Source organism: Lepisosteus oculatus, chromosome 9, assembly GCF_040954835.1.
Source record: "Lepisosteus oculatus isolate fLepOcu1 chromosome 9, fLepOcu1.hap2, whole genome shotgun sequence".
Taxonomy (NCBI): domain Eukaryota; kingdom Metazoa; phylum Chordata; class Actinopteri; order Semionotiformes; family Lepisosteidae; genus Lepisosteus; species Lepisosteus oculatus.
In genome coordinates this window covers 43,134,369-43,160,536 of record NC_090704.1, presented here as the reverse complement: position 1 = coordinate 43,160,536, position 26,168 = coordinate 43,134,369, and the positions used below count along the sequence as shown (strand labels likewise).

Below are 26,168 nucleotides of genomic sequence, written 5' to 3'. Positions count from 1 at the left end.
TTGATTAAATAACTTCATGCACACCCATCTTGGTTTAACATTTCCTTTATAAATAATTTATAATAGACTCTACAGATCTTTAAGGAAAAAAAAAATACTCCTTCATACAACTCATCATTTCCTTGTTGTTTGTGAAGAACAAATACATTGGCATCATCAACACAAAGACCACTACAGCAGCAACACAACTGAAGCGGACTAGTTCAACAGTGTTTCAGAACAATAAATACATTCCAGCTGAAGTCCAGGAATATTTCAAAAGATGTCCCTTTATAGCTTTTTATACCAAAACAAAATATATAGTGAATATTAAGACCATATAACAGGTCCATTATTTCTTGCTTTCATTTTTTACCTCTTTTACTGACTTTGCGTTTTTTTATTACACTGAAAACACAAATGTAATGAAAAGAATATGATATTGTGGCAGCAAAACAGATTTAACTCTCCAAATTTTACATTCTGATTGTCCGTAAACTGTGCTGGCCAATTAACATTTTCGCGTGACCACAACACGCATTTCTCAGTATTCTGTAAGTCACCATAAAAGTACGACATGGAAAGCATAAAGAAGCAAAAACTTAAACCTGAAGCTACAAAAGCTGAGGCAGGGCCACACAAGTTTGATGTTGAATTGCACCAGCACCACAGCTCAATTTTGCAGCAGAAAACCAACATGGAGATCCAATTTTGGATTAAATGCAAAACAAGAGAAATGGATCACTTAGAGTGCCTCCTTGTGCGAGTGCACTTACACCTCAAACTGGAAGTGATCACGTGAAGTTCCAAATATTTTCTGCATGCACATCTCTGATCCTAGATCAGATGAGATCGTGATGGCTTAAAAACAGGAGACTGAGCACATGGCTCTGTCAGTCGCGCACTTGTCAGAGAAATGGCAGTTACAGCACAGACCTATACAGATTACGGCCAGAATACTTAAATATAGGGGCAACAAGTTTCTAAGAAATATTAGCTTCTCAGTCTTTTGTGGTATTCCTAAATTCAGAGAAAGCAAAGTATTCCACTACCCTGTCTGGATTGTGCATCAATGGTGTGCTCATTTTAAGATGCTGAAAGCAGTGACAGTGTATTAAAGCGACAAGAGCTTCCAGGAGTTCATTAATACCAAGCGATTGGCCAATCAGAAGTACTAATGGATCATATATACCACCTGTTTCCATGTGGTGGATAAACATTCTTTTCATGTCAGCGATTGATTGCCTGTGAAGATATGTTTAATTACATAAGCCATGACATCACTATTCACAACAGAGTTTGTCTCACACAACTAGACTTGCAGGAATTCAATATATGACATTTTTCATTCAAGACCAGAGAGTTAGGAAACCTTTATCACTAGGTTTTTACAATTTGATATAGAAATATTTTCTCCACGATGAAAGGTGTGGTTTGAATGCAGTTTCGAACTTATCCCTGCAGAAAGATCACTCAGGAAACTGACACATGCTCCAGCCCACAGTGTGGTATGGGATAACTCTGCCTAACAATTCAGGCTGACAAAGAAAAAACTCTGGTGTTTTTCCCTTCTGTACAATGCTTATGGTGTTTTTCTAAAGGCATCAATGCAAAGCTGGATGAGTGCCTTTTCTAGTGTGACTTTTATTACTGAGACTTCATTTACAAATGTTTACACTGAAGTGGAAGGGTCTTTACTCACATGTGTTTTCCTATGTTCTTTATTTTTATTTACTGACTCCTTTCACTAGGTAGAAGTTGTCAAATGGCCAAAGTGAAATGTGTCTGTCAGCAGCTCAAAACGTGAGATGCCCCTTAACATCAAGAGCTTTTGGCTTAATCAACAGTGGAAAACAGGCCTAACATCTCTCCAGCCAGTGCACTGCTGGCAAAAAGCAGTTGCTGACCGAGCTTTCCTGGCCTTCTTTCTCAAACAGACCAGCTCAGACGCAGGGGAGTGGTGTCCCTCAGAAGCTGGACCGTGTGTTGCTCACAGGGGTGGCGATTCACACTACGGTCCTGCCTCTGCTGGTGGCTCTCGAGCTCTGCTCTCTACACCCTCTGGATCTCGAAGAGCTTGACGTCGGTGTCGTACCAGATCGGGGGATCCACATTACTGCAACATGGCAAGAAATGGAAAAAAAAACGCCTTTCATTTACATTCAAACCCTTGACCCTGACCCGAACAATCACGTCCTGCTTAATGGTAACAATTTGAAAAGAAGGAATTTGATAGCTGCTTTGGTGGAATCGATTGCCTGTACCCTTCATGTGTTTTCTGCTGAACTGATGAAATGGTGTTATTGAAGAGAAGTGTGGCTGGAGGTCAGCTTTGCTTCCCTGTGCATTAATACTCCATGTTTGCACGTGGCACTACTTTCCTGCACCTCTCCCTGTACACCATTACAGAATTTTCCCTCTGACTCATACCTCATAAGAGAGAGGATGTGACAGCGTTGATCTCGGTCCAGCACTGACCAGTGCCAGATCAGTTAAAGTGAAAGTATTAAGCAGGCTATGCCTGTCTATTCTTTTTATTAGTGTTAGAATTTGGCCGAACATCTGAACGGGAAGTTGGCACATATACCAAGGTTGAGTATGTCTGAAGGTGCTCTCCGAACTCGAGCCCTGCTCACCGTAGATAGATGACTCCCCACATGTATGTGCGGAACCACATGGCTGTGCCCGCGTTGGCCTGGTACTTGCGGATGAGGATGGGATGTGGCACTGGGAGCAGTCCAACCAAGGTCCCATGCTGGAGAAATTTCAGGATCTCCGATTCATCCGTCAGGCCCCTGCGTGGAACACCAAAACCATCAGCCAGACAATCTTCTTAAAGCTTCCCAGACAAAGAGCTTGCCTTCTGGTAAGCAAGAAAGGCCCTTTATTCTCACTTCATGACTCCAAACATTGAGCCTGCCTGTTTTTATGTAGGCTTAGTTAAGTCCATTAAACCAAAACTCTTTCACAACTGAGGGTGTTGTCTTGGTTGAGAAACTCCACACTGGACGCCCAGAACAAAGAATATATAAATGTTTGAACAGCTTGAGCTGTTCTTCCTGCATTTTAAAAACAAAATAATAAAAGACAACTGGTCTTTATAAGCACTTGCTGATACCTGCTATAAACCTATTACCCATAAACTAAATCATAAACAAACCAACGACTGGGTTTAATTAAAGTGAACTCTAGCCAGATATCACATTTGATTGTTTTATTATTATTTTAATGTAGAGGGTAGCTTAATATTTTCCCAGTATAACAAAGATAAGACTAAAGCTTTTCACTTAAAAAATACAACAAACCAGAGCTATTGGCAGTGTTGGAAAAAAAGGCAGCCAAATGATTAAAGCACAGAAGCTATCTTTGACTCACAACTGATTCTCTCAACACAATGCACTGTGATTCTCACTACCTGAAGATAGAACTATCTGAGACAACCTTCAGTACAGAGGCCACTGTTTCTCTAACAGCTCTATACTTATTGATAACATGATCATTATAAAGGCCTGCTACTGAAAACTGAGCAATGTTTTGACCATTCTAGGCAGTTATCTTAATCTTGGTAATTGCAACATAAAAGCCTATAAGAATAGAAAGCCCATCACTTACTTGTCAATGCAGATTTTCTCTACCTGAGGAACTAGGACCTGTAGGAGGCGCATGATGGTCTGGAGAGGAAGCTTAGTTTTCCAAGACAGGACCTACAGGTGGGAAACAACCGAAGACAAGTTCAGATGCATGCTCAGAGGGACAAGCAGGTCCTAAGACACTAACATACATGCGGTAAAAATATGATTTTAGAAGAAGCACAGACAAACAGTGGAATTGCTGCAAGAAAATAAGGTGACAGAAATGAGGAGCAGAAAGTATAACAATGTTTTCCAGCTGTTTGGTCACAGTCTGCTTTCTAGTGGTTTAAAAGTGGACAAAAAAAGTAAAGTATTCCACTACCCTCAAGCAGGAGCATAAATTATGTCAGGAAACGCACATCAGTAATACTTTGCACGTATAAAAATACAGTATTAATGTTATGTTTTGCGTATCGTGTTCTAAACGCTGAGCTGGCCTTGGGCAGTTGTGTCCTGAGTTTGTATTAGAACACTGTGGAACAGATACAGACCCAGTCTGGTGTGGGCGTCCACTGACTCACTGAGGACACGCTGGACAGACGCCTCCTTTCCGTCTCTGTGTAGAAGACATCCTGAGGAGAGAAAACAAAGCTCTAGACACCCTGCACTGCTCACCCTCAGAAGAAGCGTACACAAGCCTCCAAAACAAACAAGGAAATACAAATCAGGAACAGGCCAAATTATTCTTTCATTCTCAAAGTTTACCCAGCACTTCATCAGCTTAGCTATGAATTAAGCCTGACAGAAACAGAAAGAGCACCTATATTTTCACACAAGTAAAGGCATGCTTTTGAAATACCAAGACACTCGTGATGTAGAGGGGGGTATTTATATTTCTGAAATCCCTAAACATCAAAGGAAAGGCCTTTCAAGATATAACATTGTATACAGTTGCAAAAAGTGTTTAGTACCTTGAAAATATAGGCTCAACTCCAGATCTTTTTAAAACGTGCTTCCACGTTTTCTTTGTACACCTATTTGCTCACTGTACCCACTGTTTGCATTTCCCCCCCAACATGAATTTCACAACATATCCTGCACAGCACAGTGCTACAGTTCTCCATTTTCACATAGAGACTGCTTCGGATGAGCCCATAAAACAAAATGTGTGTTAGTAAAGCAGCCTGTAAGAGGAGCTGTCATTGTATTCCTATACCCTTGCACAGGTCTGCATACCTCATTGTCTCTCCCCGAGTTGGACTCGGTGTCGCTGGCTCCTGCAATCCCGCCGTTATCTGATGGGGTCTGAGGAGAATCTGTCTGTTGGACAGAGACCATCGTGCCGTCCTCAGAAACCTGGGACTTCTCTGTCAGTTTTTCAATGCCTGAAAATGAACAAACAGACCAGTTCTTTTTTTAAATACAACTCAATCGTTGCGTTTTCATTTTGACAATGGAGATGAAGTAGGAAGCAGGCAGATGCCAACATACAATGTTGTACTCGGAGGTAAGGACGTGGAGGAGGTGGACATGGAGAGCCGCTTTAATAAGAACTGTTACAAATGAGAAGAGGCCATTTGGACCATCTAGGCTGTTGTAGAACGAAGAACACTTTTGAGATGTTAAGGGTGGACTAGAGCCTCTACCACTTACCATACAAGAGCTCAACCTCAAAAATTAAACCACAACAAACTCAAAGCAAAGTTTGAGAATGGACTTCAGCCTCACTGCAAATCCTGATATTGTCTCTCTGTATTTTTCAGAGTTTTAATGTTCAGAATCCATGTCAAACACAAAACTTTTGTTTAGTACGGAAATATCAGGAAATAGTTTAATATCCTTAATGCACATTTTGAGAAATAACATCTATAATACATCCCCAAGAGAAAGCGACTCCACTGGTATCTGATGCAGACAGGGCAGGAGATGAGGGAGATGGTGGATAAGGATGCAGATCAGACAGGGAGGGGGTACCTGGAGTGGCGATCAAACTGGTCTTGAGGGTGCCGGGCTCTGCTGGGACAGCTGGCCGGGAACCCTCCATGGAGACCGCCTCCTGGGAGTTGGTGCGGGAGATGGCGTCGGGGGACTTCTTCTTCCGCTGGAGGGCCTTCTGGATGGACGAGGTGTCAGAGGGAAGGTTGGCCAGCTGGTGAAAGACGTTTCGCTTGCGGATGATGGCGTACACCAGGTTACAGTTGCCTGGCACAGCAGGGCGAGATCAAAGAACAAGGGGGGAGCCGAGGCAAAGACAGAGAAGTCAGGAAAACAACATGCACTGTGGCCCGGTCACCTGGAAATGAGCAGCACAGTGTGAAGCAGTGTCGTCTGGAATCATAAACGCTAACACAAAGACATTGGACAGTGCAGCAGACAAGCAGGTGTGACTACAAGAGGCTGGGCAGAAGGGGCAAATACAAATTCGGAGTATTTGAAAGTTTTGCAATATTTAGTGTTCCTAATTACACTGACAAAGGATGATAAATATAATTTATGTGATGCTGCTAGTTAGACTGACAAATTCCCTTCAGCTGTCACTGCTGTCAGGATGGATACACCACAGAGACAGAATGAAAACCACCTGGTGTTGAATGACTCTGCTCGAGAGTGGTCAAAACTAATCCGAGTCTCACCATCAAACTGGTACTGAATGATGTTATTGAAGACCTCCAGCAGGAAGAAGACCAAGTGGTGGTTCTGGGAGGCAGAGAAGAGGAACCAGGGTGTGGAGAAGGCCTCCAGTAGGTGAAGCAGCTTGTTTGCAGCAACCATTGACAAGCTCTTAAGATAGGGAGACACTGAGGGAGAGACAAGGGGGTTTTACTAACTGCACACACAGAGTAAACATGAGGACCTAACACCTTCATGTCCATGTTTTGTTCTTAGACCCCCGCTAAGCAGAGATTAGGTGTTTCTAAGCATGATCCGAGAGCTATCCAAATTCACACGCTTTGGGGATCCAATGCACAGAAATGCCAGCAAGTGGCGATGACTTTCCAGTTCATACTCACCATTGACCACAATTGTCAACAGGCAATCAAAAAGAGGCTGCAGGCGCTGGTGTCCACTGGTGATGATCTTATGAAAGACCTGCGAAGCATATGGTGTGTCAAAGCTATGCATGACTTTTGTCTTCGATTACAGCTCCATATTTTTACAATGTGTATCTGGCAAAAAACAAACAAACTGCAGTACTGGGAATTTTTAGTGAGATTCATCTGTTTTATTTCACTAGAGCCAAGCAAACAAGTGCTCACCACAATGAGCAGATCGGCATGGGTGCCCGTGAAGACAGGGATGTCCATGGGCACACGCACTGAGTAGGGTTTGTTGAGCCGGACCCCAAAATTCCTCTCCCCACTCAGCAGCAGCAGGATGAAGACGCCAATGTGCATCAGACCCACTCGGGCTGCAGAAAGGAGGCAAAGGTCAGGGGGTAGACAGGCACCCTGGGTAATGGGGGCAGACTGGGTTACAGCACTAATAACCACTCTTTTGTATATTAAGCTGCGCTAGGTAAAATTATATTTGGGAATTCTGGAGGAAGCAGCTCTCCAAGTCCGATAAAAACATTGTTATATAGAGACATAGGAGAGTTTAGACAGTTAAAAGTCTTCGGCAACATAGGAGAAAGGGAATAAATGTAATCTGGGTTATATACAAGAACACTCATGTATACAGGAGTCATGAAAGTAACAATCTGAACTGTAAGGCATATGACAATTCTAAGGCTTAACTTACAGGTCTGTGGAAATACCAGTCATGTTTTAAAATGTTTACAGAACGCTTATTGTAATTGAAAGACTGAAAGTCCTGTGGAAAAAAATTCTGAAATTGCATTTATACAACTATATACAACAGGCACTTGGACACATTAAATAAATCCCATTGGATTTCTCTGTTCCACGAAACAGATTGTAATGACCTTTTCTGTCAAAGACAAGCCTCGACAGGACACTCACATTGGTCAGCCCGGGCGTCATTCAGGTAGTACAGGATGGGCACCAGCACATCCAGCACATCGCTGCTCTTCAGCACGAAAAACAGGAATTTCTGAAACAGAAGAGTAAGACATACGTGTTGAAAAAATACCCACCCCTGACACCACAATATGGGCATATGGTCAATTTATATTAGGCCCATATTGTGGGGTGCACCAACTGTTCTAGTCCATACTGATCTAGAACAGCTACCAAGAAATAACATCTGTAACCGAGGCATGTAAAGGGTATTCAAAGGCTCCTGTTTTCCACCGAATTATATTTTCCCCAGTGAAACACCACAGCTAGTCAGCCTTGAAGCGGAGACGCTCTCCAGCAAGAGGGAAGACGACACTTCAAGTTGAGGAGCAGCTCCTGAGCCAAGAACCCCTCACCTTGTTGAAATCGCACAGCTTCCAGAAGAGCACCAGCAGCTCCTGGTGGAACTGGATCTTCTTGGTGGAGTTGGGCAGGTAGGTCTGGATCAGGGGGTTGGTCAGCAGCCGGGCCACCCCCTTCAGGATGAAGTGGTAGTCCTGAGCAAAGAATGAAGACTGTGGTGAAGCAGCTGGCACACTGTAAACTGCCTGGTGACTTGCTAGGCTGCTTCTACAAGGCAATTCCAATCGAACCTGTTACTCTACTACACCGGCTTCCTTTCACATTAAAACGTCAGGGATTTTGCTTTGCAGGCACATGCTAATACACTTTTACTAAAGTACTAAAGGGAAATGTCACTTAACTGGACTGACACCTGCATTTTAAGGTGCCCTATAATACAGTCACAATAAACTTGTTCCTGATGACTGCCACACTAAAAATACAACCAGGCAGCCCAAACCTGTACTACATGTTTGTAGTATTTATCTATGGATGTATACCTGCATATACTTAAGCATTTATACATGACCATATATAAAATACGGTTCTGAATGCTTTAAATACTAGCATTTTAACTTATATCACAGCAAACAGGCAACTGTCATAAGGGATACACTTTCTGATGCTTTACCTCTTCTCTGTGAATTCTGGACAGGTAATTGACAAAGAGGTTGTCAGGTCCCACAGGCTGCATCGCAAAAAAAGGACAAAAGTTAAAAAACAATGAAGATGTTAGGAAGGACACATCCATCTGAATGCAGTTTGCTCTAGTCTTTTTTAAGTACTCTTCAACTTTTTTTACATGCGCCCCATCCCCGTGTTTGTCTAAGTTTGAACTTGCGCCCCCCCAACCCAAAACCCATTGGGAAAACAACGCGAACACCCTCGTCACACTCCCTCACACAATATCATTGACATAGTTCAGGTGGGTAGCTGCATCAGCATGCGTAGGCTGCAAAGGAACAAGTAAAAGGGACATTCCATGCTGAAAAAAAGAAAAGAGAAAACACAACGTTTCGGCCGTGGAGCTTTCATCAGGTGTGTTGTGTCTTCACACCCGATGAAGGCTCCACGGCCGAAATGTTGCATTTTCTCTTTTCTTTTTTTCAGCATGGAATAAACCTATTACTTGTTCCATATAATTGACATTATGTATAAATACATGAATTTCCGCACCTTTCATTAATTTGCTTTAACAGTTTTAGGTTCACCGGTGTTGTTAACTTTAGCAGTAAGCCACCGGTCCATTTTTAAGTTTGTAATTGTGGTATAATATGAAGTCTCAATTCTGCTGTAGCCTTCGCCAATGAGAAAATACTTTTTTTTTTTCGTTTTTCTTAGCTCCCGTCTTGTTTTTTTTTTTATTTATGCTTAACAAAAGAACAAACATTACAATACAAACAAGAGTACATATAACAATTCCAAACAAAAATATCGTCAGGGGTACATACTACTACATCAATTCAAGTTATGAAAAAAGATTAAACAAATTAAATAAAAATAATGTCCGCACCGCTTTCATATTTTTGCATTTCAAAATAGTCTGCAAATACCCCTTTACTTCCATTTTAAAATGCTCAAACACAGGGTACCTCCCAGACCACTTCATTTTATGTATGTGATAACGTGCCAATATAATAATTAAATTTATTACAAAAGCAATGTTTATATTGTTTTCACTGGGGCTGAAACTTAACATAATATCTTTTTTAACAAAACAAATATCAATATTCGTCTCTTTTTTAATATAATTCTGCAACTTAGTCCAGAACATTTTTACCCTGGGACATAACCAAAACAAATCCTGAATAGTTTCAGGGCTATTGTCACAAAAAACACATTTGTCATCTATATTAATTTTAAATCACTGGGTAACAAGAGTTTTCACTGGGTAAATTCGATGAATTATTTTGTATGAAACCTCCTTAATTTTATTGGTTATACAATATTTATTGGGCATCATCCAAATTTTTCTCCAATCAATGCACTTTCCAAATGCGGAATTCCAATATATTGTAGTCGCAAGTAAATGATCATTTTTTAACAGGGATCTCAAAAATTGGTTATTACATCCACAACTCACAATATCCTTTCCTTGTAGTTTAATATGAGCTGTAAATTCTTCCAATGTTTCTAAAGGACTACTGTTACAACCCCTTAAGCCAATGAGAAAAGACGGCAGGTAGCCTGCTTACCCAGGGACATGAGCCAGTTTGCAACACCCCCCTCTAGTGGATGAATAATGAATTGCTATTAACGACTGAAACAACATGTTCATTGATTTGTTTCAGTCTTCTTCAGTTTGCACCTAAATGTCTCGTAATCTCGCCCCCCCCCAGGGGGCGCACCCCATGGGTTGAAAACCCCTGCTCTAGGGAATACTCCACACAGTCTATTTTCCTATACTACAAGTTAAACCTGTCCAGCTGTAGCTGCGTCTTCGGGGTACTGATATGCCAGTATTGGTCCTTAAGAGAATGTTTGTAACCTACAAAGCTTCAACTTCCTTTCCTTCATCTAGCCTCTCGAGTTTAAGTCTCTTTCTGCTGCTTGTGTTCTCCTATTAGCCTGCTACCCCGCACCCCTGCATGACTCTGTGAAGGCGAGGGCGCCCACATAACGGCCCTGCGCCCAGACCCCCAGCTCTTACGTCTTGGTCCTCCAGGGCCGCGGTGGAGTTAGGCCCCTCGAGCGGGGGGCTGCCGGCCGCCACGCCGCCCTCGTGCTCCAGGGCGACGATGAGGATTTGCACGGCGTGCTCCACCAGCTGCTCGCGGTAGTCGGAGAACAGCAGGTGGTTGTAGGGGATGCCGTAGCCCACTGGGTCGTAGGCGCAGACCACGTTGAGCAGGGAGGTGAAGAGAGGCAGGGCGTGGCTGGGGAAACAGAGGAGATGGCTCAGCCCTGTGTGGCTTGCTGTGGTGGACCACAGGAACAGCAGGGTACAGAGCAGCAATACCAAACCACAGTCAAAGATAATGCAAGCTATTGGAATCCAAGACAAGCTACTAAATACTCATCTGCCTGCTAAACACAATGGGAAAACACTCCACAAACTTACAGCAGCCAAGTTTTAGAAGAATTACCGAAGAAAAAGCTGAAAAACTGTGAAGAGAGTGTAATGTTCCTTGAATATACGGAGCACAACCACTGCATTATTATTTACATGATGGTTTCAATTGTCATGGTGTCATTAAAGCTTTAAAAAGCATTCAGACCTTTTTTTTAGCAGGCAGAACATTATACAAGCATTTTAAGAAATGTCAAAAGATCATGCAGAACAGGTGTGTTACAAAAGCTAAATGACTACAGAAATGTTCAAATCGTCAGCCCGTACAGACATGCTGTCTAGGATTAGTTGGCCAGGGCTCTCTTGACTGTCTGTAACACAGCGACCCCTCTTGGGAGAGGGGCACTAATTGGCACTTTTCCAAAGCAGGTGTCCATAGCAACAATAGTTGATGATACCAAATAAAAAACAGCCAATAGAAGCAAAACGACTAAATGCACAGTTATGGGCTGCCTAGGGACAGGATGGCAGCAGAAACATACAATTTAAGTTGGCAGGACTAGTGGTTGGGTGAACACCAGTATCTTAGTGGAATGGAATGGCTAATAAAATGGCTAGTTTTTCCAAAACTGGCTTTATTTCTGTACCCACCAGGGCATTTTCCGAGGATCTGGGAGTTGAACTCTGTATTATGAGTCCTAAGCACTATTCTACTGAACATTGCCGTCTGACTTGCGATGCCAATATTTCCTTAAGCCCATCTGCTTTGGCCTCCAGAATGCTTGGTCTATGAGAGATACTCACCGGTTATCTGTGGAACAGAAGAATGTCACCCAGGGGTTCAGGATGTTATTTTCGGAGGAAGGAGGGAGGTACATGGCCTCGGAGAAACAGGTCAGTAGCAACTTCAGCAACTCTGTCCTGGGAGACAAGGGGACGATGCGGTGTTGGGTTATTTCATTCCTTGGAAAGTACAGAACAAGCACACATCAGCCTGTACGTTCTGGGTTAGTCTGGCTCACCTGTTGAGGTCATGGATGTAGTTGAGCGGTGGCGATTGAGCAAATCCTACTCCAGCCTCCCAGATGTACTCACAACTGTCTAGTGACTGGATGTCCTCCGCAGTGTCCTGCAGGGGGAGACATGTGATCAGTCACCACTGTCACACTGTATTTGTTCTGTTCTGCACACATACCAGATGAAGAGACTGCCGTTTGTGCTAGGGAAAGCCTCTTCAGGGATCCATAACAGATTAACACATTTTTAGTGCAGGAAACTTATCTCATTTGCGAAGCTGGAGCACTGACTGGACACACGAGAGGGGGGGGTGTTCGAGGCTAGATGTGGAGGGTTTTGATAACAGATTACTGTATCCTAGCACAGTTAAGCTGTGAGGTTTCACACCAACAGAACACTGTAGAATCATCATTCCACATAACTCCCCTGTGTTCTCTACATTTTATTTACATGTGAATAGGCATCCCTCATTATTTGTGGGATTATTCAATCAGCCGAATTCTGAAAATATTGCACAAATGAACATGTCCACCTAGAAAATAACACAACAGGGGAACAAAAACATTACTGAAGCCCACCAGACTTGATAAGATTGGAATGCACTTAGGAGCAGCTGATGGACACCAGTGATGTCAGCACCCTCTGGTGTGTACAGTGGTTGATCTTGGCAACATGTTCCCCTTGGTCTCCTTTGTAAGTGTAGCACATTCCATTAATCCACAGTGCCAGGTTTCCATGATACAGCCGTTTGAATTGTCAACTCATGTTATAAAAAAACCTCTAGCTTCTGGAACTTCATGGAGGATAACAAATTGGAGAAGGCCTGAGGCTGAAATTCTAAGAGGATAATCACCAGCATACTGTAACATACCTTGCGTTTGACCTGGTTCTTAAAGGTGGAGGGAAGCTGATGTGGAATTTAAATGTGTTGATGCTCAATGTATTTCAGAAATATCATTAAATGTTACATTTCCTTTGTATGTATTCCACCTGTATTACTGAAAGGTTCTTACTGAACACTGTGTGGAGCATCAATCAAAGTGGCGGAACAGAAAAACCTTCACATTTAACATTTAATAGCATTGATAGCAGCTATGAATAGCAACGATACTTCAGTATCGGAGTATTCAGTGTTTCATATTGATAGCACTCATGAAAAACCAGCTTAGTACTGTATGTACCCATTCCTAGAATTCCAAAGTTCTTGTTTACGAATTTTCACTGCTTTGAAGAGTGCATTTTCATACTTGTTTTTCACAAGAAGAAAAATTCACCAGTAACGTCAGAACATACTGCTCTTTAAACAGTAATTGTTACTTAAATTCTTAATAGGAAAAACCTGGCGTTACAAATGTAGCAGGGAACAGTGTGCGTCACTAAACTTTAATAATAATTTTAAAACAAGACACCACTATGCTACTCAAGCCGACTTCATTATCTTTTCAAAGAGGTGCTGCACACCCACAGACCACTGAAGCTAAACAATACCCTGCCCCCCATCTCCCTTGAACTGAAGGAGCTTCAAAAGGACAGCAGTGTCTTCAATGTCATCCCAAGATTAAAAAAAACTCACTGTTATTATGGTACTTCCAGGGTGTCTAAATGTCACTGTGGATCATACGATAAGGAGGCAGAAGAGAGGCACAGAGCTCTTTAATCTCTTTCCTTCCCTGGGAGTCAAGCTCTACATCAGGCACGTCTAATCTGTGTCCTGGAGGGCCTTGTCTCTTCTGTTTTTTGGTCTAACCTCAGTAGTCAAAAACATTTAACCTCATTATTTTCTAAATTGGACACATATGGAATTTTTCCGAAGGCTGATTACATGAGATGTTCTCTGTTAAAAGGTAGTTACTTATAAATCACCCTGAAGCCTGGCTGGAAGTCTAACAATTATGGCGCTTATTCATTAATTAGACCAGCTACAGTACGTAACTGAGAACGTGGGCGGAGCCAAAACCAGGCGCCTTGCTTTACAGGCAGTTTTCACTCCGGGGACGTGAAGGGAAAAGACGAACAGCCACTTGTTGGTTTTAATGTGCTTTGTGGATATAAATCTGTGTAGTAGAAGATCTAGTGAGATGCTCCAGATCCTTCCCCCAGCTAACACTTTTCACCATAATCTACTACTAATTTATTTGACTTTTATCTGAAAGGGACTTATATTGGCATCCGTGTATGCAGCTGTTTTTTTTTACTGGAGCAATGCAGGTGAAGCACCTTATTCAAGGGCACAACAGCAGTGTCTCGTCTGAGATTTTAACCCACAGCCTTACAGTTATGTGTCCAGAATCCTAACCACTGCTCTCCTCTCTGACGAATTTCATCCAGTGGTAAAAGAAAAGGATTAATATAGCACATCCTCCTCAACAGACACTGACAACTCACAAACTGGATTTTATTTTGGCCAGTTCAAGAAATGGAAAATCAAATGTGGTGTAAAATGCAACAAAATACTGAATAAGGGTAATTTGGTTTTATCTATTGCTAAGATCCCGCTGTTTTGAGTGTTTCAAATTTCTTCATTCATGTAAAAGAGCAGCTTAGACAGGCTCTGCTGTGAATAATGCAATTCCACTGCTGGCACTGTTTGTTTTTTCAAAAAAAAACAACACAAAAGCTGAAGCACCTGAAACAACTGCTTCAAGCACAATGCCAGAAAACTGAAAGATGATTAACATAAATGCAAATGTTAACATGGCTAAACACAAACATCAGCCATGATATTAAAGATTCGCACAGTTTAAAGTACAAAACATGCCTCTTCCCTATTGTACTATTTGTAAAATTCTTAAAATCATATTTAATAAGGCGGAATTAACCTAAAAATGAGTAAACACCAACACAAGAGACTGGAGGCAATACACTGATCTGACTGTAACAAAACTCAATACAGCAACAAACCATCTTCATTGTGCAGTCACAAACAATAGCTTTTTCCCTAGGCTATTGTTTTTTTTAATTGCTAAAATACAGAAAGCTCCTCCTTAATTTAGAGTAGTAATACCCATTTCAACTAAAGACTCGTAAAGCAGGTTGCACTAATACTATGACACACAGTCTTCAGGCAATAACTTTGCATCTGAGGAAAAGACCAACTGTAAAACTGGTCAAGCTAGAACTTCCAACAATTTGACTTGAGCTGCACATTGAGTACCTAGCAACTGTCACTGAAGCGAAGCCTGAGATTTCTGCACTGAGTGACCTGCAGGGCAACACTGAAACCATATGAGTGAAGTAAAGAGTAAACCATCCGAGTTTATTTTTCCCCACATCCTGAGGGAAAATAAAGCTTTTTTTGTTCACTATAGAAATAGATTCAATTCAATGCATTTTTATATAACGCCTTCCACAACACGGTTGACCCAAGGCACAATAGATAAGCAAGAGTCCCATACAATAAAGTTGCTTTTGTCTCACAATGAGACATTAGCAGATCATATATGTTACAACAGTTCATATATGTACACAAATGATAAATCCTTTGCACTCTCTTAACACACAAAGAGTTTGCAGTTGAATACAGTCCAGAGTTTACAGCAAGTAAGGAATTCAAAACCAATTTATTTCCTCAATTCTTTTCTATAAAGAACCTAATAGAAAAAAAATATTTTTAAAAGAATCACTTAGTATAGGTAAGAAAACAGACTGAATGTCAGACAAAGCCCAGCATTTCTGAAAGAAATCGAGAAGTGCGTTGTTGTTGTTGAAACTAATGTGTTTAAAATGCCACAGCTGAACAACTGTCACCTTCACAGCAGGTGAGCAAGCTGTGGATAGACTGAAAGTGGCCTTCAGGCGTTTTCCATCATTACACTGTGCAACTTTTTAACATGGATCCTCATTATTCTGCAGCCTGCAACATTTCCTTTAATGACGTAGCTGCTAGCTGTCTGGCAGCCCTGAGCAACAGGAGGCTGTTTGCTCAGTGGATTAGCAACATCTCTCAGCCCAGTTGTCAAACACAGCTTGCCAGGCCTCCCTGTGAGCCCCCATTATTGATTAACTACACAACCTCATTAGAGCCTTATTCAACACAAGGAATTGAAAACAGAAAGGAATCAAGGAGCCTGGCCTTTTCCACCCACAGGTTTACAGTTTAATATACATTTCTTAGGGACAAAACATTACTTTATTGTTTAAAAGAAGACTGGCCCCACTGCAGCCAATCTTCATGGATTATATGAGCAAAAAAATCTTTAAAGCAATTAAATCTGGATGTGAATGAGAAAGCAGTCACACCCCTGTGGGTTTTGCAATACATTTAATTGCACAGACCAGTATTTACTTACCTATCCTGTCCATTTTTGTGCAAAGCCTTTAGCTTTAAGTGGTATTACAAAGGGAGTTTTGTTCCCTTTGCTGATAAAGCATTGCATAATCTCACCTTGTTTTTAATTTTTAGGATGAACATTGTGTTTTTATCCCACACTAGGCGGAGGGGTGGCACTGTGGCTAAGGATTTGCGCCTGTGGCTGGAAGGAATCCTACTCCATTGGGCCCCTGAGCAAGGCCCTTAACCCCAGCTGCTCCAGGGGCACTGTACAATGGCTGACCCTGCACTCTGACCCCAAGCTTCTCTCCCTGTCTGTGTGTCTCATGGAGAGCAAGGTGGGATATGCGAAAAGACAAATTCCTAATACAAGAGATTGTATATGGCCAATAAAGTGATAAGATGAGATAAGATCACTTTATTAGCCATATACAATTTCTTGCATTAGGAATTTGTCTTTTTCACATACCACACACACAGACAGGCAGAGAAGCTTGGGGTCAGAGCGCAGGGTCAGTCATTGTACAGCGCCCCTGGAGCAGTTGAGGTTAATGGTCTTGCTCAGGGGCCCAACGGAGAAGGATTCCTCTGCCAGCCGCAGGATTTGAACCGGCAACCTTCCAGCCAGAGGAGCAGATCCTTAGCCACAGAGCCACTGCTCCGCCCCAAACTCCACCCCAAACAAAGATTTGGGAGTTTCAGTTTGATCTCACTGAAAGAACACACTGAGATTGACATTGCCATGGTTAAATAACAGTGAAGCCTGGATAAACTGTATTAACAGTCCCCAGCACTCTGGCTACAGTGGAATGTGAAATATTTAGTATTGTACTCACTGGACCTCCCTTCCTGTGGCTCTGGACAGTGAAGTCTGGGCAGAAGAGAAGATCGGCGATGGCCAGCAGGAGGGACTCTGCCAGAGGCCGGGCATTATCATCATCTCCTTCATCTGCCTGGTGGGAGAAAAGAGGATCTATAGTCAGGCCACACTTCTGTCATGACCATCTTGCAACTACTGCACATTCAAAACCTCTAATGCTAAGAGCATAGATGTTTTCTCTAAAATAAAAACAAAATTAAAATCAAAACATGAAATGAAACATTAAGCCCTACATTATAGTAAGATTAAAGAGATAATGTTTTAAAATAGAGCAATATATTCACATTAAAATAATATGACAGCAAACAGGAGCCAATAAATCATTTAATTAAAAAAGAGACCCAAATGTTTATCTCACATTTTTCCACGAGATAATGTGCTTTTGATCATTAAATGATGTAGAAAATGACAAAACAGTTAAAATTGCTGTCCAAACTGTGGTTCAGAGCCTCTGATTTAGGAAAGCCAGCAGCAGACCTGCATTGGAACGGCCTTGCACTTTGATTAAATGAGATTTAATACCTTCCAAACCCACAGAGGGCCATAAAGCTGTAGAGAACAAATACAATATTGCTAGTGTTCTGCCGAAAGCAGGGAGAGTGACTCCTCATTCTGAATGACTCAGCAAGACAGGTAATGGGAACCCCAGAAAGAAAACTACTAACACAGGCCCACAGTTCTGCAAAGACTCAATGGTAAACTACTCCACAAGCTTTCATAATGCGAAAGGCACTGCTTTGTTATGAAAAACTCTGAACTGCATATAGATGCTAACAGCACTGCGGCCTGAAAAGGTAAGGTCTCAGAGAAAGAACAGAAGACTGCTGACTTTGTTCTCCTCCATGTATTTAGCTTCAGAGAAAACCAAGAGGATTCCAGTCTCTAAAGAATAATCGAGAAGTGAACTCACCAGAGATCTAGAGAGGTCAAGTATAAAATACCTGTTGCACAAATAAGGGGACAAGTTCTCAGTGATAAAGGATTAAGATTCTGCACGTCCCTCTGCCATCTACAATGACCTCTGCCATCAGTGGCCCAATGCTATCCACTCAATTCCCTTGTGCACATGCAGACTAAACAGCTGAAAACGTATGAATGGCACATGAGGCTCCACAAATACTCCTAAGATTTGAAGCATTGTCTACAAGCAGCAAAGCCCATGAGAACTACAGTTATGACTCGTTTTTCCAAGCTGTCTGTAATACAGACAAGAAAGATTACTCTTTCTGTGCAAACTTACCGATATTGCTAAGAAGATGACACAACGGAGACTTAACTGTGTTATTTATACGTTTATTAGCTGAGACTTTCCTCCAAAGTGACTCCAAAGAAAAAACACATACAGGACCTATTTTTCTTGCATGCAGGTGTTGGTACCCTTTGATAAAACTGGGTTTGCAGGAGTCACAGGAGTACTAGGTAAAGTACACAGCTTCAATTCAAACCTTCATAACCCCAGTTGGAAGTCTACTGGCCTAACCACCAGTCTGCACTAGGAAAGATGATGCAAGGAGAAGCACTTTTAAGAGGGAGGAAGCAATGCAATAGTTGAATACAACAATGTAACAAAACGCAATCCCATCATCTCCTACAGTCTTGCACAGTCTTGACTGTACTACTGCAAGACTGTAAAATGTAAGAAACGTCTTTTTTTAGTCTAGCTATGTGAATAAAGTTAAAAAGAATGGTTGGACAGGGGCTTTATAAGGGCCAGGTACAAATTATGAGTATCCCAAAAGAGATCATTATCCATCAGCTGCTTAGCCCTGTTCTAGATGGTATTGCTTGCCAGTCTAAATAAAGGTCTCAACAAGTGGTGATGCAGCACATATATCAGTGCTCTGTTCTGTACCTGGTAAATTACAGTGTGACCAAACTTCCCCAGAATGTAAAAAGTTGTATTTTGCCACAGTGTGAATTCCAGATCACAGAAGTAAAAGCACCAGCACCATACAGAAGGACACCGTAATGAAAAGCAAATTCAAGAGCATCTTTGCTCACATTTTAGTGCTTTTCTTCACTGATCTCCATAAGGTGATCAGATAGGAAATATTGCAACCAAACTGTAATTTGCAGAAAGGGGAATTCTGGAGTAAAAAAAGAAGGAAAGGCTTAGTGTCCTAATAGCTGCCAGGAAACACAAGCATCATCCTCAAATCAAACCCTGACTGGTCACAATACCAATGACCAAAAGTCGAGTCCGAAGTTCAGTCCTGATAATCCAGGACTTTACAAGGTCTGGGATTTGTCACATGGCCACTTCCTCTTCTTCACAAATTTAGAGTGCAATTTAGTCAAGGACAGAGGAAGGTAAAGGGAACTGAAAACAGGCCCTTTGAGGGAGTATGTTTATTTTTATTATAGAAATAAGTGCCTCAAGCAAATTGAGTACATAAGCCCAGCAATTTAAGTGCGTCTCAATTAATTTATGGAACATGTAAAGGTTTATTCCATGCTGAAAAGAAAGAAAATAAATAATGTCTTGGCTGTGGAGCCATCTTCAAGTGTGTCAATGTTGTGCATGGAATAAACCTTTACTTGTCCCTTTGCAGCTTATGCATGCTGATGCAGCTACCTACTTCAGTTATTTTTATGTATAATATTATACTCAGTTAACACAATTGTATGTAAGGACTGATTAATTTCAATACCTTCATATTTAAAGTACTTACTCACTGGTGTTACTGCATTACAGGTATGCAACCATGTAGACTATATAATGTTATATCTCATGAGCATGCTAAAATTCCTAAAGGAATCTTAGTAAGAAAGGAAGACATTGAGCAATAAATTAAAAATATATATAATGGCATTAATTTTTTAAAGCTCACTGGGACAAAAAAATAATGGTGGAATTTTAAGGTAGTGGTGGTGGGGGGGGGTTCTGACAAAATGATCTAAATCGAGTTTGTCCCACTGTGTGTCAACTACACAAGAGGCCTGGCTCACAATAAAAAATGAAGACTTATTTTTTCGTCAACATAAGCTGCTTCAATGTGAACAGGCAGCTGGACCCAGATTCTGGTTTCAGGTTACGGTACAGGATAAACATTTGAGAAACAGCAATAAGCATATGCCAGGCTGTTTTGAAGAGAAAAGCAGCAAGACACTGATATGAAAAGAAATGGTTTATTAATGAATAACCAGGACATGGAGCAGTAACAAAAAACAAACTACATTCTGATATCCACATGTAATTATGATAGTGTGAGTCTTATCAGTACTTTATTATGGTCAATCAGTAGTTAAACTACCATAAATGTGATATACAGTCTAAATGTATTGTCTTTTATTATAAGCCCTTTCAATCATATACAGTGTGCTGTATTCTACAGCAGTCTCATGTGCTCTGCTGCACCCAACAGCACGGTTTTCCAAAAGGGAAATTTACTGTCTTGAGTATTTAGTTCTGTACTGCAGAAAACGACACATGAGATGGAGCTTTTCATGCCAAGCACTATTATGCAAGCATCTCCCTGCTTTATTTGCTACTGAGGTGCTCTGCTTCATCACTCATGCAGGACATTTCCTTTCAAAATGGAGTATTACGACTCTTACTGCCCGTGGGTAATGCACTGAATTTCAGCCCATTACCAGCCAATTTCCACCACAGCTCAAAGCTCCTATAATTGTAGTTAAGGAATTTATTGCTTAAATAAATTAACAGTAAGTGCTTATTAAGGAATGAGAGATTAGATTCAAGTAGGACTGTAAATGTGCTAGTGTTAAAGGATCTGAAATGATAATATCCCACACTGTAGTCTGTATAAAAAGGAGATTGTCCCATATCAGTTAGTTACTTCAAAAACACACTTTGAATTTCAAGGTAAACCTGAACCAGTTGCATTAAAATGATCTAGTCAATGCCTCTGATAATGTTGTCAATATTTCCCTAGTGTCATGCAATTTCACTTACATCAGTTTCTAGGTTTAGATGAACTGAAACCTAAGATGAAACTGTGCACTGGAGGTAGTGGCAGGGATAAACACTAATTGTAAAAAGGCTTTTTAAGTCCCACATCTGAAGACTGCTCTTGCCTCTTCAGATTGATCTATTTTGGCATCCTCTCAGAGAGCGAGGTGAATATAGCATGGCCTATTAAGGTTCTGAAGAAAGGAATTCTCTCTGTCCCTTAAAAAGTGATTTCTGCACACAACTGGAAAAGAAAAGCATACATGTAAATCTAGGGTATCAACATATTTGCTGTACTTGTTTTTAGTAAGTTTGCTTTTGAAAAGGCAAATGAAAGACGATTCAACTATAATTTGCTAGTAAATCAGTTGTTAGCTTTTCTCACCATCACTAGACTTTTACACGCATGCTTCCACTTGTTTTATAAATTAGCAACTCATGGAAGCTGCCTAATCCCATATCACTACTCACACCCTCCTCACAAGCTCTGAAATACGGATTCTCACAATCCACCCCAAAATGATAACATTCTTTAATAAGAAGGCCCAACAAAAACACTTTTAAGACGATTCAGTAAATATCTGTGCTCTATGTTTAATTGCTGTGTGAGTGTTACAGGTGAAAAATTCATTCATGGGACCAAATAATCCAGAATATTGCATTTATTTGCTAAAATTATATGCCCATTCAGCATGGTCCAGATGAGCATATCTCTGCATGTGAAGTCTCAAATGTGCAATGCCGCAGGTTGGACAAAAGCAGGAAATCATGTTCACTAGAGAACCAACAAGATTCTGAATCATTCTAAGTCATTTCCAGGGGCTGTACATTAGCCCCTGTGTGGAAACTCACCCCAGCTCGGCCAGCCCCTGGCACAGTGGACCAGAAGAAGCCCCTCCAGTCCGGGTCCTCGAAGATGTAGGGCAGAATGCGAGTGAGCAGGCGGGTGCAGTTGAGCACGATCTGCTTCTCCTTCTCCGAGGGGCAGCCCGAGTCTGCCCCCTGGACCAGCTTCTCCACTGCCTGCCAGGGAAACAGTCAGGCGCCTTCCACAATACCAGCCTGCCACCATCCTCCGATCACATAGCTCTCCTCACTGACTGACCCTGACCACATCTTCTCTGTCCCCCAGGCACAAGTACTTACTTGCTCAATGAGGACATGCCTGCTGCCATTATCATTGGCACAAAATCAAGTCATGTTTTTCTAAAAACTTTTCATCTGACTCAACTTTGCGATACAGTTACTGAACAGTGCAATACAAGCAACCAAAAGTCTCCGAAAAATAAAATTGGAAGATGGGGGCAAATTATCACTCGTCCTAATGCTGAATTTGGCCCCAAAATCCAGCACTGGGTGTACAAATATCTAGGTAGTGTGGGAATGCTAACCCTAATCTTAACCCAAAGCTGGGGTTTAAACTGAGCACTTCCGCATGCAGTCTCTCATCAGATTTGAAACGTTCCTCAAACTAAAAAATATGAGTGTAAAACAATCAAAAACATTGATAAAAAGCACTAGGAAAAACATATTCTTCAAAAATCTATTTTCTTAAGGCAAATTTTCAATTGGCTGTTGACTGCAGTTCTCTTCTAGTTGCACTTTAAATGACATAATTAAGAGTTTACCACTTCTTCTCTATCCCACAGGCACAAGTACTTACTCACTCAATAAGGACATTCCTGCTGCCTTAATAATCATAAGTAACACCCAAAGCTTCACTATCAAGCTCGCTGATTTGGAAAGCTGGACAAATGCAGATGGTCCTGTATTGAAGTATTACGGTCATCCATTAAATCAGAAATGATCATAATCAGACGTTGCTACCAAAAAACACAGCATGACATATTGCTGGACCTGAAAGAGGTCCTGTGACCAGGTGGCTCCACATTCATTGCAATAGCCTAGAAATCTTGTAATCCTTACCTAAAGTACAGGAGCAACTCTTGACACTTTAGGAACAGAGTAAATGGGCTTATAACAGAGACATCCATAAGATTTTGCTGTCGGTACTACTGCCGTGCAAGCAAGGGGTGACCAAAACGCAGGCATTCCAAAGCAGTGTTTTTTTTTCTGATGTGCAACTTTGGCAGCTCAGAGGGAACAGCTACATTAGCAGGGCCGTCAAAGGGAAACAAAGTGTACCAGCCCTTTTCCTGCTTCTTTTAACAACAGACGCATTGCTCTTTGTGGACTGTCAACGTGTGTTCTTTTTCGAAGCATTAAAAAAAAAGTGAAACTACACAGCATTCTCACCAAGCAAGGAGCTTCAAAAAGTGCCGGACAAGCTGCTCATCCTCTACTTTTAAACTGCAGTTTGAAAATCAATAAAACAAAATCTATAAAAGTTAATAAAACCCATCCAGTGCTGACTAACATAGGCCATTGACTACTATAAAGTCTGCTTTCGGTTCATTTCCTGCACTCCAAAAGTGTTTGGGAGAAAGCCCTTCACTGCCTTGCAGGGAACAGACAGCCTCCCTTTCCACAGCCCAAACTCAGACACACTTCTCTGCCAGCCTGGGTGAAACCCAGCACCACTACATCTCAGTGCAAATCAATGATCTGAACCATGGACATCGGGGCTCGTTGATTGTTGCCACCTGTGCCCAGGTAGAATGCAGACAGCTGCCCCCAGACATTCAGTACCTTGTAGCAGAGGGTTGCCAGGTTTGAGGGAGACTCCTCGCGAACCGCTCGGATCTCCGCTGCTGGCACCAGGGCAAACACATCCTGCACTGAGGTAGCCGTGTCAGCCCAAAACTGGTCCCAGAAGGCGTCGTCGGTTGCCTCCACAGGCTGGAGTAAAAGATCCCCCCCAAAAAAGAAGAGAACATGAATTACACTTCCCAGAAAGAAAATGTGCTTTTACATAGAAAGTAAACCAAAAGAAAGAATTACCCCTTTTTACCAAGATGCTAACCAATGCAAGTGACAAAAGTATGACTGTATACACCATAAGGACACCCCCCCCCCGATGGGATGCCAGTCTACAGCAAAGCAGACAGAAAGACAAGAGCACAGACATACCCGCTCACACCTAGAGCCAATTATCCCAGAAGTCAGTTAAAGTACCAATACAAAAACATAAGCAATTTCTAAGGGAAAGAACCATCTCTGGATCTGAGAACTTGTGTAAAACACACAGGGGAAGAAGTACGCTGGAAAATGGAAAGGAGAAACGCAATCTGTATGACCTGAGGAAGTCTAAGTCCCTGCAGATGAAATGTCTGTTTCTCTTTTCTTAACCTTTAATTATTCCTTTGCAGCCAACGCATGGTGACGCCGATCTCCACTGAAACATACCATACAGATAATTGGTTGGCTTCACTCACCAGTAACGACACCACACGATGAGTTTTACACTAAGAAAAACTTTGATATAGATACCGATTTATGCATTTTTGATTCGGTAAGATACAAGTACGTACAAATATTTGTTCACGTAACAATCTTGAAAGGCACAGATTAACGAAATTAAATCATTTATTATTTTTGTGTGTCCACATCAGAATAGCGAACAACAACCTAAGATATTCGTCTCTAGAAACGGTGAATCGTGTCTAAAGCTTCTGAGTCCCCCCCGAGGTGAAAGCGTTGACAGTCAAATTGAGATTCAAATAAGAAAAAAAAATGTAGACTACTCAAATAATAAGCCTGAGTTGTATCACTCAGTTTGTACATACATTTGCATGAGACGATAGAAAAACAATCGAACAGCAAACTAACCTACTTGCCCGAATATTGTAGCCGCCATAACATCTATAAACAGTATGTCATTGCTTATTCTCTTATCTCACTCAGTCCACCTTAACCAAGCACCTGCCGCTCAGGTTTGCGAGATTAAAACACGTCATCAGTACAGTAGACCTCAGAAGCATACACGACTGTCTTTGAAATTACAGATTTAATTTAAACAAATATCAACACACTACCCTCTTTACTGGCTGACTTCAGTGCTGTTCTAATTTCCTATTTATCGTAAATCCACGAACCCCTGTCTCAGAGTCCACCTTGAAACACCTTCACCAGGTGTGCGCTCGCTTAACAGAAAAACCTCGGTATATGAAAATTAATAAATGTACGCGATCAATCGGTGATTTACTAGTAGAAACCCGCATGCGAAGTGGGAAAAAAAGACCAATCTCCCCATCGTTTATCGAAAATGATTTCCCAGGCCCATCAAGCTCTTAGGAATAGTCTACTACTAGCTACCTAGAAACAGTAACTAGCTACCTCTTTATTTACCGATGGGGGTGCGGGATTTTTTAATTCATTTTCACCCACACACAACGCATGCAAAATCCAGATTTTGTAGAGCGACAATTATAACAGATTGTATACAACGGTAAAATCTGTTATTTACATCTTTTTACAACCCATGTCAGACTGCATTTATAATAAGCGATACCTTTTACAATATGAAAGCAGAAAACGCACATAATTTAACAGAAAACGCCACAGTTTTTATTTCACGTTGTGTTTAACGCGCCCGATTACTGTGAAAACGCGTCATTTATTTATTTTCTTCAAAGAAATCCGTCTGCTGGGCTCGTCTGATCCATCCTTTCTCTGATGTTCGTGTACCATCTGGTCCCGTTTTCCTCAGTGCTTTCCATCAACCCAGCGTTTCAGGCTGCATATGTGAGCCGACAACGCTGCCTCCCTTTTTAAACGCATCGTTCCCCGTGTCCTTTACCTGCGTTTTAGTTGTGAGCTGTATTACGGCTTTCCTGAAGTTCAGCTTGGTGTCGGAGTTCCCCATTTTTTTTTTCCTCCCCTCGGGTGTCAAGACAAGCCTGCCTGTTTTGATCCCTAAATAATCTCTCTCTCTCTCTCTCACCACCCTCCCTCCTCCTCCTCCTCCGGCTCTCTCGCTGCCAAGGCGATGAATGAGGTGGGAGCAGGATCCAGGATGAGGGACTTCCGGGTTCCAGGCTTTCATGTGCACGCTCGGCGCTCGAGCAAGGCGCACAGCTCCTCCAGGCGTATCAACCTCCACTGCGGGACCCCAGGACGCCCCTTCAGATCCTACTCTCATTGCTGTGTCAACAAGTGCAAGTAAACATCAATTTATCTACCGCAATTCAAAATAAATACACATATGGGCATAGAATCCGGTGGTTGTGAAGTGTATAATCCTCGCTGGGTCAACCTGTCATGTTA

General features: G+C 41.7%; 1 protein-coding gene across 1 annotated transcript; it reads right to left on the bottom strand.

Annotated features, from left to right (window-relative positions):
* Positions 1 to 29: 29 nt before the first annotated feature.
* Positions 30 to 25,856, bottom strand: hid1b (HID1 domain containing b). Its single transcript, XM_006635181.3, has 19 exons — positions 25,702 to 25,856; positions 23,652 to 23,801; positions 21,855 to 22,025; positions 17,046 to 17,162; positions 11,945 to 12,051; positions 11,727 to 11,843; positions 10,563 to 10,788; positions 8,544 to 8,600; positions 7,927 to 8,067; positions 7,514 to 7,604; positions 6,809 to 6,960; positions 6,563 to 6,641; positions 6,185 to 6,349; positions 5,526 to 5,753; positions 4,788 to 4,936; positions 4,103 to 4,183; positions 3,592 to 3,683; positions 2,616 to 2,774; positions 30 to 2,095 (listed from the first exon to the last, which is right to left on the bottom strand). The coding sequence occupies exons 1-19, from the start codon at positions 25,765 to 25,767 to the stop codon at positions 2,032 to 2,034; spliced, it is 2,412 nt and encodes an 803-aa protein (XP_006635244.2). The 5' UTR covers positions 25,768 to 25,856; the 3' UTR covers positions 30 to 2,031.
* Positions 25,857 to 26,168: the final 312 nt, after the last annotated feature.

Bases quoted from the DNA above. Each gene is read 5' to 3' on its own strand.
- hid1b (XM_006635181.3), bottom strand. From the start codon at position 25,767: ATGGGGAACTCCGACACCAAGCTGAACTTCAGGAAAGCCGTAATACAG. The intron at 17,163-21,854 runs GTGAGTTTCCAC...TTCTCCCACCAG, and splicing joins CAGGGGCTGGCCGAGCTGGG to GCAGATGAAGGAGATGATGA. The intron at 5,754-6,184 runs GTGAGACTCGGA...CTGCTGTGCCAG, and splicing joins CATTCAGTACCAGTTTGATG to GCAACTGTAACCTGGTGTAC.